Raw genomic sequence first — 17,906 nt, forward strand, 5'->3', positions numbered from 1 at the left:
CTGACACCTGGGGCAGCCGGGAGTAACTGGCTGTCATGAATCCTTTTGTGCAGAAACACAAAATCCATGTGTCATTTTCCTCCCAAAACTAACTTAAACTGTCTCAAAATGCCAACAGCTATATCTACTTACGTGTATTTGATTACACATACATTAGCATGCTGTATGATTGATTTTTTTGCATGCAGTACAGCTGAGGTTGATTGGAACGTCAATAGTTTTGGCGGTATGTGATCATAAAGCAAAGACAAAGTGACACTTTGACCAGATGGTGGCGCTAGATGGAAAGTCAGAGGTTCATCAAAGTTATCATGATTCATCCTGAAAGGGGTCTGAAAGTTTGTACTGAAAGTCATGAGAATCCATCCAATAAGCGTTGAGACATTTCTCTAAAAACTTCATGGTGTAGTTAGTAGAAATGTCAGGGGGACACTACAGTCGTTAGGATACATCATCTGGGGACCATGAATATCTTTAGGAAACTTTGAGGCAATCTATGAAGGAGATGTGGGAGTACTGTACTGTAATTCAGGGATTAGGTGAAAACTTTGGTCTGCTGTTCACACAAGAGGAAAGAGAACAAAGTCAGTAGGATTCATCTTCTCAGGACCATCAATATATAGACCACATTTCATGGTAATTCATCCAGTAGTTGTTGAGATATTTAAGTCTCTACCAAAGTGGCTGACGTCTCTAGAACCACTTCTAAATGGCTAAAAATACATTGTGAAGTCAGACTGTTAACACATTAACTTAAAGCTTCTCTGTACACAGATTGATGCTCAAAGCTGGAGGCATAGAGTTCTTTCACCAGGTGGCACACGACCAGCTATTTGTGTGGTATACTGTACTGTATATGTGTCTGTGTTAGGAGAGAGTGGGTGTTTGTATCTGACAGATGGACAGCTCCAAAGCGCTGAGTCAGAGCAGCCTACTTCTCACTACAGTCCTAATCCTAATGTTGTATGTCGGGATGGCTGACAATATACAATTACACCCACAGCGACAGCAGCAAACGTGGCATTTATTCATCTCCACTCAGCTAAAAGAAAGGTGGAGAGCGGCATAAACGCAGAAATCTGAGCACAAAGATGCCCTGAATTCTGAATACTGAGTATTTTCTTCACAGTACTTGTAAGTGTTTACCCAGTGCACAGATGATCATTTAATATTTTCTATTTATATTGCTGTTTATCATTTGTTTCAAGTTTTAATTTCAGTAGTTGAGTATTAAGTCTTTAAAAGATGGCCTTGTCTAAGATCTATCTCTGACGGCACTGAATCTTATGGAAATATTACTTTAAAAAATGCAATGCACTTTGTATGAACACATGTAGAGGAGGTATATTCTTTGTTTTTTTTAGAGGGAAACTTTACACATCAAAGCATAATTACAGGTGTGGGAGGTAATACTGCTTATACGTCATAGGATGTACTGTATTAAGCATTCTGTGGCTCCAGAAGGAGCTACATGAGAAAATCCAAATGAGAACACAAATCTGTGGTTGAGGAGTTAAAACGAAGTGAGTTTACCAAACTTCTTCAGCTCACTCCTCATCTCTGCTTGAAGCGAGCTCAAGGATACATTAGCTGCTACTGGCAAGACACCTGTATCTCTAAACCAAACTGATGGCACTAAAGTTGCATTATGGGAAATGAAACAGGTTTTGACATGGAATCTGTGGAGGACTATTTTAAAGATGTTGGGGCATCTTTTACTGATGGTTTACAGTAGAGAAGCAGTCCTCAGATTCAAACCAGGGACATTACATTTTTTTTTATCACATTCTTTTTTATATGCTGCATTGTTGGTGAGATATCAACCCGTATGTCTCAGCTCCACGAGGGCAATACAGGCTGGACATGCACCAGTGCATCTGTTCAGTGTTTCCCACGGGTTGTGTGTTTACGGTGCAACGGGATGGAAAGGGTCAATAATAGACTAGTCAGAAGTTCAGCAGCCAAATTCACAATTTTAAAGCATGATCATGGTCAATGACGAATAAGTATGGTTGGTCAGCGTACTTGCCAACCTAAAGACCTCCAGTCTAATTCAACATAAGGATATCTTCTCCCAGAAAATTGTACACTGAATATTGTTAAAAGATAGTTTTCCAGCCTTCTAGTGAATTTATGGAGTAATTTTGTTGCTGATGTAGAGGTGGGAGGACAGGCCGGAAGGGGGCATAAAAAATGGGACTCTCAAGAGAATCTGGTGAGTTGGCAAGTAGCTCCATCTACAAACAGAAAGGCTGTATGAGAAGTGAAAGGAGAAAAACACATTGTTCAAAGACAGTGGATCCAGTAGGATATCTCTGTCTAGAAAACACCAGATTTTAGTAATCTAGAAAGAAGAAGTAGCAGAAAATGTAACAGAAGGGAGAGAAAGTTTGTCCCTATGTTTGTCCCTATGTTTGCACCACGTGTTGCGTGCATTTGGATTTGTAATATTTTTTCTTAATGATTATGTCAGGTGCTTTCACATATTTTTACTCATAGGGCTACAAAGGCAATTCATCTTCTAACACCCAGACAGCCAAATGAAGTGATTAACCAATGAGCTAGGATAAATACCAGTGAATGATGCACTATTGCAGCATAATGCCCTCATCAGACGATGGCCTGCTCAACTTTGACTAGTCTAAATGATTATTTGCAATAAAACTCATTTGCATGGTTGTTTAGATGTTTAGAGTAGAGTTAAACTATCACAACTATCCATCAAATTCATGCAGGATGAACTTTTGTCCATACGTTTTGAGAGTTGTGCATAAAACACACTGAGTGTTCTTTCCGTCCTGACATTGGACAACCAAGCTGTTACATTTGGATACAAACATTAAATCAATGTACTTTTTGATATAATATACAGCACAATATGCAAATGCAGAGAGACAGGAAATCAGTAGGCTCTTTAAAACGGTCTATCTACAGTTTGTGATGGACCCATCAACATTTCGCACCATGTAGTAATGTTCCCTTTCGTTTCAAATAATCAAAACACAAATTTTGGTTTAAGAATGTTTATTTTTTCTTTGATTTACATTATGATATTGTTCTCCAATTTGAGTGCACGCATCTTGGTTAAAATTTAGTTATCATAACTTTATCAAGCTGGTTTTGAGTTTGTTAATACATTTTTACCTTCTCTTTGGTTCTCCACATGCTGCTGAGTTCCTGGCAAAAGGGGAGGTGGAGTTTAAGGCACCCTTTTATGCTGGAACACAGGAAGTGGAAGGTGTCAACTCCCAGTGCTGGGCAGGGGTGCTCTGAGTTGCAGAGGTTTCCAGAAAGTAGCATGATGTTGTATTGTATTATGTAGTATGGATGTTTCTTTGGGTTTTGGGTAGTTTTAGTATATATTGGTATTATTTGTGTTATATCTTTAAATGGCAGTTGGGTTTATTTTGGGTGTTTAATGGTAAGGAGTTGGAACCCCCCCCTCGTTTGTCTGTAGGCTAGCCTATGAGTATATATACCCCTTTCTTGGTATCATTCACCAGGTCAGGTTTGTTCAATTTAAATTTCTGTTGCAATATTGGTTTGTTGATCTCAGTTTCTTTAAGGGGCCCATAGTTAGACTTTCTGTTGATACTTTTTCCATGTTTATGCATTTTAATTGTTTGCAACCTTGATTTTCCTATTGATTGTTTAGTTTGGCTAAATAAAGCCTTAACATCTGGAAATTTACTCTGGTGTCCCTGCTCTTGCTGCTTGGCCCCTAACACAGTTGAATGGCAATTGTACATCTTAATTGAAAAAAAAATAGAATTTGGATTTTATCCTCCTGGGCCAGTCTTAATCTACCTGGGTAGGTCGCCCAAGTAGAGCCTTTGTATGGGAAACGCTGCTGTTAGGCTCTGTACGATTTGTATGTACTATAAATCACAGCCATGTGATTTAATGTTATGTATTAAATCTTTCACTTCACACTGATGCAAAACACTCGATACACAGCTTCTGGAAATGATGAGGTGAGGCTGTAATTTCACAGTGATTTTGCATGAAAACCAGACAGCCAGTCTAATAGTGCAGGCAATGCATAAACCATTCAGATAAATATAAAGGCTGAGTTTCATCTACAGCAGTGCCATCAAATGAATGCCTTTCAACCTACAAAACCATTCTCACGCGACTCTTAATTCAGAATAATATTTGAGGTAAACACCCTTTGGCTCACCATTCTTTTTTCCTATTTTAGAGCATGACAGCATGTGACAGCAGGCATCCCAAAGCTGGGACAGTGGAGAGTCATGCAGATCTCCAAACATTTTCAAGCATTTTTCTCCAAGCATTTATGTGGAGTTGAAAACATCAGCCAGGATAAACAAGTGTAAGATACATTAATACAAAAGCATAAATATAAGTACAGTCTTCCTCTCAGATCACTTTTCCTTTTCTTTCACCATCTGTATGAGTTCATCATTCCTACATATCTTATCTAATTGTTACAAAACATATAAAACTTACATTCACTCTTTTGCGAGTGTTTTGAAAAACAGCTTCAAAACATGACGTGGACAACAGGAGCCCGGGATCAAGCTGGTAATCCTGCAAATTGTGGACGACACTTATTGATGTAGACACATCCGCCCCTAAAAATCTGTAAAATGTCATTGGAAAAAGTGGAGTTCTTTAAGTTGTCTAATTTGTTTTCCCCAGAAAGAAGGATGCATCTTTATTATTGGATTTTCACTTCAGTTGAGATGGACATTTTTGCACTGTTAGCTCTGATCTAATCTGAAACTGTGCTGTTCTGGAGAACACGTCTGTAACACGTCTTATCCCCTTTGCTTTGTTCTTCTCCTCCTCCACTCCCTCCTTAATCTTACCAGCCTTGCACTCAGTAAATGCTCTCTGCTTCCCCTACATTTCATCTCATCTTGCTGAGATGAAATGAAGGGAAACGCCTCATTTCACCACCGTCCCTTCCTCTGGATGAAGCAGCAGCCATCTTATGTGCTTAGGGGGGATTGGTGGTGGTTGCCACAGGAAGTATCCATGGGCTCTTTTGACTGTTCACATGATACATCCTGTGTCCTGAGCTCACCATGTCATAACATCTCCAAAAACATCAATACCCTTGCTCATTATGTATATAAGACAGCTGGAACTTGTTTGCCACTGACTGAACAGAGCAAAATGTTAACTCAACATACCGTGTTAATGAACACTGTGTAATGTGCTCACCTGCTGCATCACCGCATATATGAGACAAAAGTGCAAACAAGCAAATGTGACAAAACCTCTCTCACAAAATACAGCCTGGTGATTATGACTAAACCTTTTGCTCACACATCTGGCAAAACTACAAAGGGAAGAAACACCTAATAAAAAATCACCACAGTCCACTTACAGACAGTACACACCACAGACTGTACGGTCCACACATACACACGTAATGAATGTGCACATGCAACCATATGCACATTTATCCACAGTATGTTCCAAACATTACCCAGTCCCTGACACTTTACCGAGACCCAACGGTCCGACCCACTTCACATGTTCATACTTTTATCGCTCAGTGACATGTAACAATCGGCGGCTCACAGTAGAGAGCAGAAAAACATGTCACGTCTGAGGCACGATATCCATGCACAGACACAGCAGCGTGATAGGGGAAGCTCAGCCTCCATTTTGGGGATTGCATTGATGAGGGCTGACTGGGTGGCTGAGCAGCAGTGGTCATGACTCAGTCAGATATGGTACGCTCTAGCTCACACACTTCCCTCCAGCAGCTCTTGTCCAGCTTCAGCACGACAGAAAATTCTGCTGAATTCAAGTCAAATGGTTCAGCGTTGTAAGAGTCTGAGCCAGCTGCACAGTACAGGCTGTAAAACAGTAAAATGCTCCTTTAAACAGTCCTGGGCTAATCATTACCTCTAGTCATGACCGGCGACTGTCTTGATTAAACCTCTGCAGGCTCTGGTTGGTATTTCACTCACAGTGGAGTCTGTACTTTACAAAACTCAAATGCCTGAATGGTTTTCCTCTTTTCCCAAGATGTGGTACAAAGAAGTGCATATTCCCAGATCTTATTTTTCAGAAAATAAATAATGCATGGCATTTGCTAAAGCTAATAGAGGCCTGAGGCACCTGATGCAACTGTGAAGGGTGCTATGAGACAGATGTAATGATTGGCCTGAAATTACTCCATTATTAATGAGGCAATTTGGTCCTCAGTCAACCTCTTAAGCCATCCCACCGTAAATATACACTTATGTAAGGACGCCTCACAGCACAGAAATCAAGATAGAAAGGACCAATTATAGTAACAAGACACATCTGCCTTTTATTGGCCGACATACTTCATTAATGAACCTTACCAGGAGGGATATAAATATCACTCAGTGTAGAGTCGGAGCGAACACTGACGGACAAGGCTGAGGATATAAAAACAGTCCTCTCTTTGTATCGAGCACAAAGGCACAAAAGCCCACACTGTACAGCTTTCATATTCTGCCGGACACATTCAGCTCCTCCTGTGTATGTAGCCAAGCTAAAAATATATACAAGGATTCACGCCGAGTGTTTAATCGCACTGAAAGGAATAAGAAGGAATAAGTGAAGTGATGAATGGCTTGGGCCCTAACAGTGACAGTGGTGGTTTAGCTTGAACAGGCACTTTCTCCACCCAAACACTGCCTCTACACATTTTCCTGAATCATAAAGATATAAAAGAATCAAGGTACCTCTGGCTCCCCTCTAGGGATCACTGATGGGTAACAGCTATCCAATTGTGAGGCAGAGTGCTCGTCATCCTTCCCTTTAGCGGCGTGGCAATGCCTCAGGGATGAGCAGGCAAAACTCTTTATACTCCACTCAAATCAGGTAATTCAAAAGCGATTTATTTTAAAAGGGAATGCTCATCATACACACAAATGGAAACAGACGTGCATTAAGACAGACTGGACTCATTTAAGGGTCACCCTAATGGTATTCTGCTATGACCTTGAGGGGTGGAGTAGTGTCTGCTGCTTTGAGTAATGAGCGGCCTACTGGCTGCTCAGTGTCCGACAGCATCGCTCAACCAGACAGACAGAAACAGACAGATTGGCACGAAGACCACAACCAGCTGGCAAAATTCAACCTTTACGTTGATTGAGGCATCGTGCAATTAGCTGCCTCATGCCACAGCCTGCCCCAGAGAGAGAGAGAGAGAAAAAAAAAAGGGAAAGAGAGCTCAATCTAGCCAGTCAAGAAATACGCTGACCTACTCTACAATCTACCTCAGTGTGTTGTGCACTTTTTCCTGTAGCAGAAATGTCAAACTAAACCAAATGTTGTATATCCAAATGTTCAGACTACAGTATGAGTCAGCTAACTATTCACTGTTTTATATTTGTGTGTGTGTATACATCCATAAAGACAATTACATTTCTCAATTCAATGAAGGAGAATGCAGTCTTGCAACTGAAAATCAAGTGAGTGACACATAGAGCATTTTTCCATATTGAATGCCAGTGCAATAAGTTATGTTTGGCTGTTTTTATATCTGCATTACTTCCTTACTTCCTGCATTACTTCATTACTTCTGGAATCTAATTTTCACTTGACAGTGAAAGATAAATGTGCATGAGGCAATTTGGTGAATTAGACCGAGTTTAGCTGCAAATTGACATTTTTCTACATTTAGTCTGAAAAAACTGACTGTATTTCTATATTTGAAGATAGTGAAGTGTAGATGAACAGAGGTAGACAGTATGAGATGATCCAAGTCAGAATAAGTAAAGGAAAGACTGTGGAAAAGAGACGACAGAGAGAGTAAGACAGGGAGTGTTTAAGCATCCTTGACATTTGTCTCTGGGCCTTGTGCCTGCTCTTGTCAGTTACTGATTTAACTGGGCCATGACTACACACCCACATTGAAGCCAACAAAAAACATTTTGACATCTCACACTCTAGAGCCAACCTGATAATAACCTTTGAAAAGTAACTAAAATTAACTAATGTTGTGGCCAGATTGCGTGCAGAAGTTACAATTCATCTGTCGCAGGGTCATCGTGCTTTTCACTTAATCATTTGACGACTGAGAGCAGCTTTCCCTGTCAAAACAGTGGACAAATATGGTTTCGTACAAGGCACAAGACTCAGCATATTAGATCAGATTTCAAAAACTTGATTACAGACAACTAGATTAAAGGGTTTCGTATTTCCTGTGGCTCAAGTGGTCGCTCTGACATTGATTCTGTACAGGAGTACTATGCAAGGAGAGTGGGTGTTAAAAATGTATGCAGACAAAGAACTCTTTCCAGAAAGGTTTCCACAAGTATTGAAAAACATGACTGACAACAATAAGTCTCTGAATACTCTGACGGATGACAGTGGTCTATTGCAGAGAAGAGAATGGCCAAAGCAGAAAAACACAGATCAAAAAAGACGATAGAAAGACAACAGACTTGCGACTGAAAATCACTGCAGTAATGTGTGGATTTTGAGAGGGCTGGTCTCACCTGGTTCTCCTCATGAGTGACTCTCATCTGCTCTTTAAGGATTGATGTGCGAGCCGCCTCCTCTTTCCTCATTATCCTCTCCTTCTTCAGCTCAGGACTCCAGAAGCTCTTGATGCTGTTGGTGGAAGATCCCAACTTACTGTCCTTCAGGTCAAGCTCTCTGCGCAGCAGCTCATTCTCCCTCTGCATATCCCTGAGCTGGGCCTGCATCTCCAGCAGCTCCCCCCCACTGCCCCGCACCGCCTGCCTCAGCAGGGCAGAGGGCACCCCCTGGTGGTGATGGTGGTGGTGCAGCATGGAGAGGGAGCCCAGGTCACTATAAGACAGAAGGTCAGCATGGGGCAGCCCCACTGAAGCAATGTTGGGACTGCTGCCCATAGCTGTGACGCGGCCCCCGTACATGGCCCGACTGGTGGCGCGACCCAGAGTCATAGTACCTTTAGGGTAGGTGGCAGTGGAGCCCACGCCCTCATGGTCGCTCAGGTACATGGGCCCCGAAGTCGCGTAGGCAGCGTTGAGGGACTGGATGTTCTCCATGGAGAGCGTCTTGCCCCCCGCACCACCCCCGCCCCCGCTGTTGGCCCTCCGATGGCCCAGTCTGGGGGACCTTGGCAGGCGCGGGGACCGTGCGGGGCTGCTCTCTATATGGCCTACAGCTCTGGCACTGCCGTACATGTCCTGTGAATCGGCGGTGTAGCCACCAGAGGGTCCTTAACAGGAGCGCGCTGAAATGAGGCTGCTGTGACTCTCTGTATCACACATGGGTGACTTATTTCATGCCTTAATGGGTGGACCACATCAAAGTCAGACCTGAGGAGACAGGAGAGAAGCAACTGTTAGACGAGGAACAACTGTTTGTATGTGTCAAAGAAAGACATGCACACACAACATACGCAGTACATTCCCCTCTGAGCAGGTTAAGACAAACCGGCTAAATGCTACAGAAGAGGAAATGAATCGTTCCGTTAGCTTTAAGACTGCATTAGTCGACATCAGCAGCAAACTGTCACATTTATGCAGCTCCTATTTCAAACGGCCCACAGGCCTTTCCCAGCATCATCCTGGATTTCCCATCGGCCAACATTTATCTACACCCCATCAATGCTGCTGAAACACTTAGGGAAGTCGGAACAGCTTTATAACCACACAGTGCTTCAGATAAATAATAGGCTAATTAAAACACAGGATACAGTATTACATCTTATATCACATTTGTCTGTTCTGATCAATGATGGTCAGCGATTTTATATAAGAGTAAATAATGCTAACCATAAAGTAATGACAAAATACGTGAGTTCTTTTCAAAGTTAATGCAAAGTCTGAGGTTTAATCGTCCATGTCAAATGCCACTGTTTTTTTCAGATTAGAGGTTACTAGTTTCTGCAATAAGCACAGAATCTCTACATTGAATAATAATATACATTATTATTGTTATGTGAGTGTAAGCCTTAGAAAACACAGTGATGTTTGTACACAGGCTTTATTACTGTAATAGGTGTTAGAAACTGAACCAAAGTGAAACATTATAACTTTTCATAAATGCATGTTTCTCTACGTATGATATAGTATTCACTAATAACACTAATGATGTGTAGTTCACTATATGCTATGTTGCTTTTCTGGCCACAGTTTTAGTTTTTGAAATATGGCAAAATCCTTTTAGCCAATAAAGAGAAAATGATATGAAAGGCCTAATTAATGTTGTAATAATGGTTCTGCCATCTCATGCCATCTAAAGCTTCAGCTTACCACAAGATAAATCACAGTCTATAATACATTTAAACTTGAGATGGTGCATAATGTGTCATTATGACATTATGGGGAATGTTTTTTGGGGTAAAATACAGAGAGCTGTTAAACAACAAATGTTGAAGACACTGACAGAGGTTATTAATGGCACAGGCTGTCTGGTGATGAATAATATTGGACCGTCTGTGAGAAAAAAAAAAGACTCTTCCATCAAAGTGAACTACGGTATTTTCTCTCCTCTGGTGACACTTGCTGCTCAGACCCAGTTGCCATGGCGACTATGCCTGGGCTAACAGAGATAAAGCACCTGAGTCGTCTGACATAACGGCAGCATAAGTTTCCAAAAGGTGAGGGAGAAAACTGTGGCCAGATGTAGGTGGTGTGTGTTGCAGCAGCGCCAAGGTGACATGACATCCTGTAGGCTTCAGTCCAGAGCTTTTTACTTCACGCACATTCTCTTACATTTCTCTGAGGGACAGAAATGAAATGACACGGAGAGCCATGAGTCAACAGGTCTGCTCTGTCTATGAAATGCAGTAAGATTTTAAATGACAGGAACCCTCAGCTGCCCACGCTGAAGCATCGTCTGTGTGGAAACACGTGCCCACGGGAATCTCACCGCAGCCTGGCAGATAAGGTTAGACAGGACGCTATCATCTCTGTTAGGTATATCAAGTTAAAGGTGTCTAGGAATGGGATGGGAATGTACAAATATAACCAGAATTTGTTTACAGGCCTGGACCGAGAATGTCTTTAGATTTTGCGTTCATAGCCTATAAACCGTGTAAAACAAACTCTCCTCCTTTACCTCCCTTTGAGAGCCGCAAGCAAATTAAATTAAAATCTTAAATACGCAGACATGTACGAACAACAAACACCACAGCTCTTATCTACAGTGGTCAGCTTGCTACAGCAGATCTGTGAAGTCTGTTTTAGGAGCCCAGACAGCATTCAGCAATCATCAGTACAGACAAAACAACAAAAAACATCTCATAATAAATCATAATTGTATATCTAGGCTGGCAATGCTTTTGGTGACACTGTTGTTGAGGTTGATTCAGCTCAGTGGTCATTTTTGAGGCCGTACAGAAGCAAAACATCCTGTGAAGCATCTTTCAGTCTGCGTTTGTTAGGATCTACTCGTAAAGAATGCCCCTTTTTTTCAGTGAAGTTTTTCTGTGTTTACAATATGGTGTCATCCTTTATTAGACTTTCTCCATGTCACCAGTGTTATACCAGTGACTCAGGCAGTGACTTTCTGGCTTCTTTGCACCTCTTCAACGTGCATTATTCCGCCTTGAAATTTCATGTGGAAAAATGGTAATTGTCAGTCTCCTTATTAAAGCTGGCACAATGGTATTCAAATTCAGCCATGACTCACTGCTGTAGCCGCCTTTGTAATTGTGAATAGCAGGAAAAATATGTAATGTGATGTGAGGGAAATCTCAAAAAGTAATGCCAACTGTGCCGTGCTGGTGGGCCACTGATCTGGGATGTCTGCCATGTGACCGCAACTTCCACACTTTGGTTCCAGCTGGGGATCTTTGTTGCGCGTCATCCCCCTCGCTCCTCATGTTTCCTGCCAATCTTCACTCACAGCTATTTAACAAAGGCACATGTGCCAGAAATATTCACTTTAAAAAATCACGATGACACACACCAACCAGAGGAAAACCGCCTCATGGTGACGCTCAAGCAAACAGTGCTTGAAAGAAATGCTCAGCACAACAGACTTGCACCTCAAAAGTGAACCTGCGCCTGAAAGAGCAGAAATCTTCACTTAACTGCTACTTCCTTGCTTTTGTATAGTTTGGAAAATGAAGATTTCTGCTTTTCTGTCCACCCAGTGCACACTCTGATCACATGGGTGTGCCACAGTCACAGGGTTTTATGGCTTGATTGCTTTGCTTTGAAGCACTGGTATGGGAATACTGAACTCCATGGTGTTTGATCAAAGAAGGCCTAAAGAGTGAAGTTTAGGGCTGCAACTAGTGAGCTTTTTCAGTATCTATTACTATTTTCTGATTAATGAATTAATCATTTACTCCACAGCATGCCAGAAAACAGTACAATAAGCCCAAGGTGACAAATTGAAATTAGTTTTTTTTTGCCTCTAGCAGTCTGAAACCCAAAGATATTCACGTATAATGATACAAAACAGAGAAAAAGCAATTCCTGACATTTTACAAGCTAAAATCAAGGAATATTTGGTGTTTTTTGGTGCTTGATAAATTATTTAAACAACAACGCAATTTTCAAAGTTCATGTCAAATTTTCTATTCAGTTAATCAACTAATCGTATCAGCATTACAGTGCGCATCTAACTCAGACATTGAATATGTCGTCTGCAAATCCCTGACAGACACAATCGCGTGTATCTCCCATTAAAAAGTATTATTATTATTATTATTTTTATTCATCCTCTCACCCCGTTTTAAAGTAGAATTTCTAATCTACATGAAAGTATTTCACCCACACAGATTGCCACAGCACCAAAGAACATTTCTCAGTAAGCCGGGCAGAGGGAGACGACCAAAGAGGAATCTTTGCTGCCTGACCGAAGAGGGTATCATGTTATTGCAGAAACAGTGCAAATACTGGAGTGCCAGGAGGGATGCCAGCTGAGAGGGCCAACTGTAACCCTCCACCCCACCCCCACTCTATAGACAAGCCTACAAAAGGACAAAATGTGTTTAAAATATTACTCTTGTGTTGTGTTAGCAGGGTTTTATAATCATCCCATTAGGCATTTCTACTGTAGATTGTTACAGTGTTAAATCTGATTTAGCTTTTTGGTTTTTTTTTATGGTGCAGCTTTTTTTACCACTCATGGACACGCTGCCACTTTCATTCATCTATGACCAGACGTCACTCTCACACTTCTCAGGTATTAGTGGAGCAATTACAATTACCAGGACCAGAAAATCCTGTCAGCAAATGCCAGTATAGGCCGCAGCAGAAATGATCACCGGTAATTCAGAGAGCAGCGGTGCGTAAACAGCGGAGAGGATACAGATGTTCTCAAACAGAGATTTCACCACAGGCGATGCTGAGTATCTGTGGGGTCAGGGAGACCGTTTTCCATGAGGCCATGGTGACATTTTGAAAGCCAGCATCTTGCAGGCTCTTACCAAGCTGTAGCTGTTAAACACGACTACTAGTTAGAAGCAGGGATCTTTGACTTTTGAGGTCAGAGCGCACGTCTAGGGCGGACATGGGCCTGCTGTGGAAGGACATTTTCCTATAAATAGCCTCCCACAGTGGGTTGATAACAGAGAAAGTGAAAGTAATAAGCAGTGCGGTGCTGCCAGGGCAAGTGCAACACATGCAGCCTCCTCATCACGTATTCTACTACTGAGTCCCAACGCCCCCATGCTTCCCACTGACTTCAATGGATGGTTGATTGGGTTAGAAAATAATGTCCTATTTCGTTAATGGCCTGTTCAACCAATTCATCCACCCAAATTCCGGCGTGCAGCGTCAGACCTGCTTAGAAATGGTGTGTGAAGGACCAAAAAAATGCGCGGAAAACATGTGAAACGTCCTCGACAGGCGTTTATCTTAAAATGACACAGTGCTTTGTTTATAATGAACCTGGTAATGTGCGTGTCTGGTGACTGACGTGCGGGCTGAATTACAGAGGATGCAGCAGAGGAAGCACGACCCCATCCACTGACAGCTCACCGGGCCTACATCTACCATGGCTCCAGCGTGGTGAGCGTCGAGCCCCCGACTACACCAATGAAATAATAGATTAACCCGCCGCGGAGAAGCCGACCGAAACCTTTATTTTGAAATACGGCGCTGCCCTATGGTCTCAACACGGCTTCTAAAGGGAAAATTCACGGGTATCAAGTGGGCGCTGACTGACTGTGTCCATGCAATCAACGATCACGGAGCGAGGATGGCTTTTTTTTTTTAAAACGCACACAGCCTGGGCTTTTCCCTTCTTCTTTCTACCACCAGGTCGCCATGCAAAACCGCCGAAAAATCGACAGGACTCTTGGATGATTTTGCTTGTCATCACCTCCAAGACGCACAGCGGGTGCAAGCGGAGTGAAATAAAAGAGACAAATGTACCTTGGTCGATGTTATTTCCTCTCCTTCGCCGCTTTAGACGGCATCTTGTCGCCTCCATTCACCCCAGCAGCACCCTCTCTCAGCATCCTGCGCTGTCATTGGGCAGCGGACACGCTCTCTCTCCTCCTCTACACACCAGGGAGCAGCATCACCACTACTGCAAGTGGCAGCTGGCAGGAGGGGATGGGCGGATGAGATGCGGTGAGCGGCCTGCTGAATTTCACATCATCTTGCTGCTGATTGGGGATAAAAGGCAGCGTCCACTTCGAGGTGGTTTTATTTCATTTGAGATTTTATTGCCTCTTTTTAATGGCTCTTGTTGTCCCATCATTCACTGGGGGGGTGAACCAGGCGCTCGGAAAAGGGAATCTAGTTACAGTGCAATTTCAAGACAAGTGGGTCTAATTCAAGATTATATGTGTGATTTGGATCAGTGGTCAAATTCGTGGGTGTAGAGCCAGCAGAACAGGTTGCATTTTACCCTGAAGTTTGACTGTCAGGCAGCCCCCTCCTCCCTCCCTCCCTCCCTCCCTCTGTACCACCCTTAACAAGCTTTTCCCATGTAATGCTGTAGGTTAAGTGTGGTTGGGGGATGTAGAAAAACCAGGACTGCTAATCCCAGAGAAGGAGGAGGGATTTGCACGCCTGACAGGTTGTACTCTGGGCGACAAAGTCTCTTTTCTTTATCTGCCGTCTGTCCTGTAATTTCTAGCTCCTTCACTACTCTGTCACATCTGATCCAGTTAATTCTTATTGGCTGAGCAGAAGAAACACAATTACTCCAACAGTACTTGCATGAAAGTGGATCACATGTGCAGAAGTACACGAGATTAGAAAAAAAAATAGTGGCACTTGGAGAGACTGGCTTTCTTACTGAGAGTCAGTAATATCTGTTATCTATGTCTATTTTATATCTGTTAAATATGAAGCCATAACCAGTTAGCATAGATTAGCATAAAACTATACTCAGGGGGAAACAGAGTGATCTTGTCCAAACAAAACACACTGTAGCAGAACCTCCAAGCTATTAACATGTTGTATCTTATTTGTGAATTAATCCGTACAAGAATTAGAGTGTAAAAGCGACACATTGTGGTTTTATGGGTGTTTTATGTGCAGGACTATTTCTTGGCCCAGCGCAGCAACTTCCTGGAGTCTGGGCTGGTTGCCTGGCAACCTCACTGTGACAACAACACTCAGATGGCAGCTTCATATTTACTTTGCAAACATGACATGTTATATTAATCGTCTCATCTGACTCTTGGCAAAAATGCAAATCAGAGCGATTCCCAAAATGACAAACTGTTGCTTTGAGTGTGAAGTGTAAGCGTTACAGAATTGGGACAGATAGTCTCTGGTTTTAAATCAAACAGCTGGAAGAATGATACAGGCAGTAAAGCGGTGATATATTTTGATGTCTTTTATAAAACAATGAACCGGCTCCCATCCAGTATTCAGCCAACATTATAAATCAGATTTGCCTGAGGGCGACCACAGCTCCAATGTGCCGCTCTGTCAGAGGAACTTCCGTCACAGCATGAATCAATCTAAACTCATGACATGACAAACTGTGACTTCACCATGAGGTGTGTACGTCCTTCAGAAGCGCTCCAGCAGACAGCCCTGCAGGCTTTTTCAAAACAGGACGATGTCCCCCGGGCTTCTGTTTTCCTCCTGCTCTCGCCTGTCTTCAGGCCTCCTGGAATTACAGGGACTTTCTCCCGTTTTGCATTGTAAACACTGACGCTAAGTGTGCTTGACAGGGCCCAAAGGAGAGGCATCAGCATTTCTGTGACCTGAACACAAACATACAGACTCACCCGGTCTCACGCTCTGTCTCCCTCTGCCTGTCTCTCTCATGCACACACATACAACGTTACAGGAACAGGAGAGGTTGATTGAACGCCTTTTCCCTCTGTGTTCCACTTATGTTTCCATAATGGGATCCCACTAACAGGCAGAATGTGAGGGGTGGCTGGTTAAGGTGGGATTAGAGGCTACGCAGAGGCTTGGTTTCTTTTTCTTCTCACAATTTGACACATGTTCTCCAAGCAGCCATGTGGTCAATGCTGAAGTGCTGCCAATCATTTTACAATCATCACCGTCAGAAAAAAAAGTTACTTATAGGTAGAAAATTAGATCCTCGTCCCCCCAGCTGTCAAATTTAGGTGTTCAATTTAAACACACGCATCAACATGTATATTTTGATTGTACTTTTATCCAACCTGCACGGGTTTACTGGACAACAACAAGCACAGAACTTAAAAGATAGACATCTAAAAAAGATTTGAATACCAGAAATCTCCTATTTTAAAGGCTTCAAGGTACTCTTAACTCAGCCATGGTTTTTCAAATGTTCACTATAAAACAGATAAATAAATAAGTATGAAGTAATCAATTATATGAATAAATCTAATAATGATTTGTGGAATAATTTGAGAAATTATCAAAACAAATTATTAGGAATGTTTTTTTAAATTTATTCTCATAATAGCATTGTTTTAGTTTAGTTTAGTTCATTTTTATTTGATTATAGAACTTTTTATTTCTATAATAATGTTTTTTAGAGTCGTGACTTTTCATGACTGTGGTGTTGTCTGCAGTCATTTCCCTCATTTCAGCCACATTACGTGTATGGAAGTATATTGACAACAAAAGACATGAGAGAGCACAAAGCAAATTTAAGTGCAGTCTGCAGGGAAACCCCTGAGAGCACACAGGCACAGATTTGTATGAGCAGAATTAGATTTGTGTGCGAGGAAGATGAGTCGTGAGCGTGACAGAACATTTGGGTTTGCAAAAGGAGTTGTGTAACAATATTTGAGCCAGAGCTTCTTCATCAAACTCAGTTTTGACTGTCTTAATACTCAAAACACAAACTCAGACTGAGAGCAGAGAGTTACCCATTCAAACTGATCTGTAAGTCTTTACTTTAAAATGATAGATAATAACGATAAAAAGCTGGGACCAAATGAAGACAAAGAGCAGTGTTTATTATCCTAAAAATCAAAATCAATTTCTTAACAAATTATCTTTTTTTTTTTTCATTTAAAATGTAGTTTAAAGTAGTTATTAGCTATTTAATATATCATACAGCATCATACAGTATATACGTGTTGGCAAAACAGTCACGAAGGAGTCTCATTGCCACTTCTGAGGGTAATTCTGCCTTCAGAAATGTGATGACTAATGAGAGTTAACCGAGAACTGATCCCTCTTCATAGCTGGTCCAGAACCTACAAAATAAACAAAAAGCACGACCAAAATGATGGCATAGCATCACACTGATGTCAAAATCATTATCTGTGTGGTCCACTTCCACCTCATCTGTGATTCTAGGTGCTCTGGTTTAAAAGTTAATCTTTCAAGACGGTGCCAGCGGCCATCTTGGGTTTGGCCCTCTGGCAAATATATCCCAGGATTTTTCAGACGGACCTGGGGGATGATTTTTTATTTTTTTATTTATCAGAATAGGCCCAATTCCAACACACTGACATAATTAAACTAATAAGGGACCAGTTAAATGGCCAGAATTTGGCTGAACTTCAATGTACTGTGTGAGTCACACTGGCATAGAATATGTAATTCACATAAGACAGTCTAAATATGGCCGCCAATTGT

At 41.9% G+C, this 17,906-nt stretch overlaps 1 protein-coding gene across 1 annotated transcript in view; it reads right to left on the minus strand.

The window, feature by feature from the left end:
* The window catches only part of erc2 (ELKS/RAB6-interacting/CAST family member 2), a 31,814-nt gene extending 22,683 nt beyond the window's left edge, over positions 1–9,131 (minus strand). Inside the window, exon 1 of the mRNA XM_070846081.1 lies at positions 8,457–9,131. Within this exon, the coding sequence (XP_070702182.1) occupies positions 8,457–9,131 (675 nt within the window). The remainder of the gene's footprint in view (positions 1–8,456) is intronic.
* Positions 9,132–17,906: the final 8,775 nt, after the last annotated feature.

The sequence above is a fragment of the Pempheris klunzingeri genome, chromosome 2 (assembly GCF_042242105.1).
Source record: "Pempheris klunzingeri isolate RE-2024b chromosome 2, fPemKlu1.hap1, whole genome shotgun sequence".
Lineage (NCBI taxonomy): Eukaryota > Metazoa > Chordata > Actinopteri > Acropomatiformes > Pempheridae > Pempheris > Pempheris klunzingeri.